The 6,425-nt window shown below is 37.2% G+C and overlaps 1 protein-coding gene across 1 annotated transcript in view; it reads left to right on the forward strand.

Annotated features, from left to right (window-relative positions):
• The first annotated feature begins 4,391 nt into the window (after positions 1-4,391).
• The window catches only part of asxl1 (ASXL transcriptional regulator 1), a 49,569-nt gene continuing 47,535 nt past the window's right edge, over positions 4,392-6,425 (forward strand). Inside the window, exon 1 of the mRNA XM_040152619.1 lies at positions 4,392-4,761. Coding sequence (XP_040008553.1) covers positions 4,705-4,761 — 57 coding nt within the window. The 5' untranslated portion in view covers positions 4,392-4,704. The remainder of the gene's footprint in view (positions 4,762-6,425) is intronic.

The raw sequence follows: 6,425 nt of genomic DNA on the forward strand, positions 1-6,425 counted from the left end.
TTCTGGAAGTTAATTATTGTTTCAATATATCAAAATCAACAACAATTCAATTCTAGGCACCCTTTTAGATAATGGGTGAATCAGTGTTGATTCATTGTCAGTAATGATTGAAAACCTGATGTTTATTCAACATAAAACATGGTTTCAGTGCTTTCAATTTTGTTTCAATGCCTGGCATCAATTTTGATTCAATACTTCTGGCTGACATTTAAATGTTTTTTCAGAGTGATTTTGCTATCTGGGATCCAATCTTTGAAATGTCATATTCTGATACAACTCCCTTAATTTTATGAATAAGTTAGTTATCTGGCCTAGTGATTAGATCCATGGCTTAAAGGGACTATATGTAAGTCTTCTCTGCTGCAGAACGTGGTTTCTTGCTGGCAATGGTTGCTTGCCAAGTGCTTCAGCCGTCATTGCGTTTACAAGGTGAGAGGCGTGAGACGCAGCTAGCCGGTTAGTATGCTAAATTCAGAAGAGGAAAAGAAGTGGTAGAAATAGTAGCAAAACAAGAGTTAACATTGGCATTGCTTTCCACGGCTCGAGGCAGCTCTTGGCGAGTAAAAGAATGAAGTTTAAGGCTGAACTTGCAATGTTTCTTCTAGACTCACAAGTCTGTAAACAGCTGTTGATGTCTATGTTGGCTATGTAGTGATAACAAAAACTTACATATAGCCCCTTTGAATATCCTGCATCACCCAATACCTACTTCTAGTACTTTGAATCTGTACTGCAAGAATGTGTTTGCTGTAAAGAATTAAATCTGCATTGCTACATATACATAACATAAATAAAGCTTTTCTCATGGTAGCATCTCTTAGTCCCCGAACATTTAAAGAAATAAGTTTAAATTAATTAAGTGCAAGTTCGTACATTAAAGCAAAGGTTAAACAGAAAAAAATGGAAAAATAGACGTAAAGCGCAAGGAAGAAAGAAGTTTAAAGTTATGAAACACGTGAGATTGAGGAATTGTAGTTAACTCTGTAAAATAAGATGACTTCATAACATGTGTTGATCCATCTGTAACAATAATGGGCAAGAAAGGCTTATGTTGAGAGCTAACCCTAAGCCAGCTGTCTCTGTTGCCCAGTCATTTTTCAGATCCAAACAAGGCACCAAACAAGAAAGCAAAAACTGAATAAATTGCTGGAATAAGGGGGAAAAAAATCAAATTTCTTTTGCTCTTGAAAAGCGCAATTAAAGGAAAAAATGCAATAAAGGACTCAAAATTGGTAATGTTTTGTGTAAAGATACACACTACATCCACTGTTAAAATCTTACTTCTTAAGTGGCTCTTATGAAAAGCTTTATTGCTCTATTTCAACAGGATTATTGGAATGACTATGCAAGATATTATGTCCCTAAAATTGATGAAATTGAGATCTCAAGACCAGATGTGATGCACTTCATTGTATTGGTGAGATGATAGCAGGATTGAACACTACGAAAGAGGAAAATCACCTGGCCCAGATGGCCTTGCTGTTGAGTTTTATTCACACTTTTTGGATACTTTAAGGGAACCTATGTTTTGCATATATAAAGGACATATAAGGCAAGGAAAAACACTTATTCCCCTCAATGTAGAAGACCCTTCTACATGGAGGGATTACTAAACGGGCCTACTGGGCACAGGCACAGGGGCCCCAAGGGGTCAGGGGCCTCTAGACCAGAGCCTCTTAATGAAGTGACTGTTAACATTTCTTGTTAGAAATTCAATCAAATTACTAAGAAGATAAAAAACTAGGACAAAGAAACACAAACAGAACACAAAGAGATACATAAAGTCCACATACACAAAACAAGTATAAATAAATGAAAAACATACAAAAAGAGATACACAAAATTAGTATGACTAGACACAAAATGACTACAAAGAAATGCAAAATGACCACAAAGAGACAAAAAACACGTAAAAACATATGCCAAATGACAGAATGATAATCTTATGTAAAAAGGGTGGGGGTCTTTTACATCTTTGTGCCCAGGGGCCATAGCTTCATAATCTGTCCTTTCCCCTCAATAATTGATCACTGGAGGCCAGTTACGTTGCTTAATATTGGTTATAACATAATAGCATTAGTGTTTTCCAATAGGCTGAAGTAATGGTTAAATAAAATAATAAATGAAAATGATCTGTTGTCATATCAAGAATGCATGATTAAGCATGAATTTCCAGTTCAAATTGAGCATTTCCTTAATTCTCACTTAAGTTATAGAGCAGATATTAAAAGGGAATTTGTGGCGTTATCTGCAGGAGGTGTGAGTTTTTTTTACTAAATCGTGTAACATCAGCCAGATAAGAGATGCAATTCATTAGCAAAATAGACTTAATCCTTCTAGAAAATAATTTTTGTCCGTAGATTGGAAGAAATTTTGGTTGATTCCTTACAAATACTAGTTCCCTTACAAAGGTTAGAAAGTTTTTCCCAACACTGTTGCAGAAGTTCCCATAAATGTTTATCACTTGCAGGATGCTTTGCTTTCACCTTCTGTCCAGTTCATCCAAAACAAGTTCCACTGGGTTTAAGTTTAGAGACTGTGCTGGTCTTCCATCATGTGAAACCACCGTCTAGTTCTTTTCTTCTAATGTTTTGGGTCATTATCTTGCTGGAGGATGAACCCCTGACCAACCAGTCTGTCTTCCTTTGTTACTTGCCTTTTTCTGGGCATTCCGAAAGCAATATACAGTACTAGTTGCTGTAGTACAGTGTTGTCCTAATATTGCATCAGATGGTGCACCGTTTATTCCAACACTGTCTTTGTACATACAGAAGGTTTGTTAGCAATCAACAAAAGATGAGGCACCTGTGGAAATCAGTTGCATTAACTTTCAAGACTTCATTTACTTCCATTGCTGCAGGAAAGCTGGAAATTAACAAATTTCTTAATCCCTGAAAAATGCCTGTTTTTGTCATGATCTGCCCCTCTTTCCCCAGGTTATTTTTTCCTGTTTTCCTATTTTTAAATTGCTTACCTTGTCTGTGTGTTTACAGATTTACTTCCTGCCCTTGACTTGAACTGCTTAAATTTCCATACAAACTAGAAAAATGGGTGTGTTATAAAACATTTGACCAGTCGTGTACATATATATAATATATAATTATAAACACATACATACACATGCACACATTGGCAGATTAAAATTATAAGAAAGTTATTGGATAAAAGTGGTTTTACAGTAGCAATTTAAAAGAGGTTCTAATTTTATGATATGAGTTCCCCTGGTAGTCTTTTCACGGCAAAAAAGTCTGTACCCTTTAGTCTTAATCCTATTTGTGGAAGCCATCCAGCAGGTTAATGTCTGAGAACCACAGACTGTGTGCAGGTTGACAAGGGGAGAATAACTCCGAGGTATAATCTGAGCCATGAAGTGCTTAAAAGGTAATATGGGATCCTAAAATCAATTTTAGCAACATGTTTTCTTAATTTTTAGGAGTCAGAATTATATTATTATTAATTGGTGCTGCTATCATTGCTGCTGTTATAACATTATTACACCTATAAGTATCAATATTGTTATTATTATCACTAGAACAGCCAGTCTGACAGTTCTTGAATACAATAGCATCTTAATCTGTTCCTAGTCTCTCTCTCTCCTCTCTCCCCATTTCTCCTCTCTCAACCCAACTGGTCGAGGCAGACAGCTGCGGTTTTGTCGGAGGTTTCTTCCTGCTAAAAGGGAGTTTTCCTCTCCACTGTGACCCAGTGCTTGCTCATGATAGGAACTGTTTCTCAGTATTAGTATAGTATAGTATTGTAAGGTCTTACTCTGTAAAGTTCCTTCAGATAATGTATGTTATGATTTGGCGCGATATAAATGAAATTGAATTGAATAATGGGATTTTTGATGAGCAAATTAAGGTATGATGGATTCAGTATCTCTAAACCCAAAATTCAAAGGATTGTTGTGATATTCCTGAGATGGTGGACGCAAGATTGGATAACCTTGCTAGTATAAGATTAAAAGTTGAGGCTCGAATATAACATACTACCTTGTTGTCTGGCAGAATGACTTACATGTTTGGTCAGTGGAGCATACAGTATGTGTTGGAATTGGGTGAAACTAGTATTGGCTGGGTACACATCAGGATCTAGATGGGTTGGAGATATTATCCATAATTTGCTAAACTTTTTCACACTGTCAAAGTTCTGTTAAATTATCTTTGTAATAAATATAATCCTGAAAAAAGATCTATGTAAATATACACTGTAAGTACACGTGCTTCTCAAAAAAAAAAAAAAAAAAAAAAATATATATATATATATATATATATTAAAACCTGTGCTATTTTGATATCAAATATGATTATTTGCATGCAGCATCTTTCAAATGTACTATTTGTATGCGGATGGCTGGATGTTGTTTTGTTGCATTCCTGCGGAGCGTTTGACCTTTGACCTGGTTGTTGCATTCCAGGCTTGTCCTGCAGCAGCACCACAGCCAGCATTACACGCATACTGCCTCTATGCTACAGGGATACGATGTGTGTTGAGCTCGTTTAGACTAAACACTGGACACAGTAGTGACAATTATCAGAGACGAGCAGACAGCTGGCATCGTTCTAAGCTAAAAGGAACGTCTTGTCTTGGGTCTGCATAGTTAACCTAGAACGTAGTTAGCCATTTTGCTAAGCAGCTAAACCGTCATCGTTGAGGTTGCTTTGTAGACACAGCAGGCTAGCCGCAGACACCAGCGCAGAGGAAATGAAGGACAAACAAAAGAGAAAGAAGGAGCGGACCTGGGCTGAGGCGGCTCGCATGGTAAACAGTCTATTTTGCGCATTTAACCAGCTGCATGTAAGTTATTTATGAATTAATATGATGTGATGGATTCAGATGTGTTGTTGTGTTTGAACATTCTCTTCACGACCACAGCCTGTGCTCTGATGTAACGTGAGTATGGGCTAGCTACTAACATAGCAGTGCTAACCTAGTCAGGAGGCACGCTATGTTTAAATGTTACGGGGAGGGCATATTTTACATTTGCTGTATGTCCTTCAGGCTGCTAACATTAAAAGCTACGCAACGCAACAAGCTAACGGTGGTTAGCACGCTAACATCTACCTCTCCTGTTTTGAGCTCTTTGTTTGCTAGGCAGCAAACTAGCTAGTCCTACGCTACTTATCGTCTGAGCAACCCGAGTAAGCCAAGAGATACACAAGCGCTACGACAAGTTTATGCACTTTATGTGAACAAACCAGTCAGTAAAATGTGACGTTGTTAAACTCGTAGCATTGAAGTAACGCCTAACTTGGTGTAATAGAAGCTAGCTAATGTTGACCATAATGCACGCTAACGTTAGCAAAGCTAAAAGCTAACGTTAACCACTAACTCAGCTGTCTTGAGAATCCAATTAACGTTCGTTAAATCAGCCTGCAACGTTAGTTAGGAAAGAAGTGTAGTCACTTGAATATGTTGAAAGGCTAACGTGAAACACTAGCCGAAATAAGATCTCCCGTTTAATTACTTAAAATGCCCATTCACAACTGAGCAGTTGGTTACATGTCAGATAAATTCGCGATCGTGTAGAACTGTGGTCAGGTGTAGTTTTTCAGTGTTTAGTTTGTATCCTTTGTGTTAGGGCAGTGAGTTTAATAGCTACTTGGGTTTTGGCCAGATATGCTCATACCCTCTACTCATATAGCTGCTATATGATATAAACAATTGCAGAGAACCAAAATGAACAAAATTCTGAATTACCAGATTATGTTCCGGCTAAAGAGTAAACCACATTCATTCAGTGTACTATTACATAATTACCACTCTATACAGCTGTTTCAGAAATATTCAGACCTCTGCATTTTTGTGCACTTTCAGATTTAATTTTGAATGGATAAATTGCATTTTTTAAATCAATCTAAACTCACCAATCCACTATGACAAAGAGAAAACATGTTTTTTGTTTTTCCTTTTTTTTGGCAATTTTAAAAATCAAAAACAGAAACCTTTCATTTACAAAAGTATTCAGACCCTTAGCTGTGGCACTCCAAATTGTGGTCAGTTGGATCCTCTTTATTTATTTTTTCTTGAGCTGTGTCTAGAACTTGATTGGAGTACATCTATGGCAAACTGAAGTGATTGGAAATAGTTTAGAAGAGGTACGCATCTGTGTATATAAGGTTCCACAATTCACACTGCATGTCAGGACAAAAGTCAAGCCATGAAGTCCAAGGAAATCTCTCTGTAGACCTCTGCAATATAATTGTAAAATAAAATTGCAGTTAAGATCAGGGCAAGGGTATAAAACCATATCTAAAGCTTTGAGTGTTCCTTGGAGCACAAGGGCCTCTATAATTCTGAAATTGAATAAGTTTGGAACCACCAGGACTCTTCCTAGAGTTGGCCATCCAGCCAAACTGAGTAACTGGGCAAGAATGGCCTTGGTCAAGGAGGTGACCAAAAACCCAACGGTCACTCTTACAGAG

This window comes from Xiphias gladius, chromosome 18 (assembly GCF_016859285.1).
Source record: "Xiphias gladius isolate SHS-SW01 ecotype Sanya breed wild chromosome 18, ASM1685928v1, whole genome shotgun sequence".
Classification (NCBI taxonomy): Eukaryota; Metazoa; Chordata; class Actinopteri; order Istiophoriformes; family Xiphiidae; genus Xiphias; species Xiphias gladius.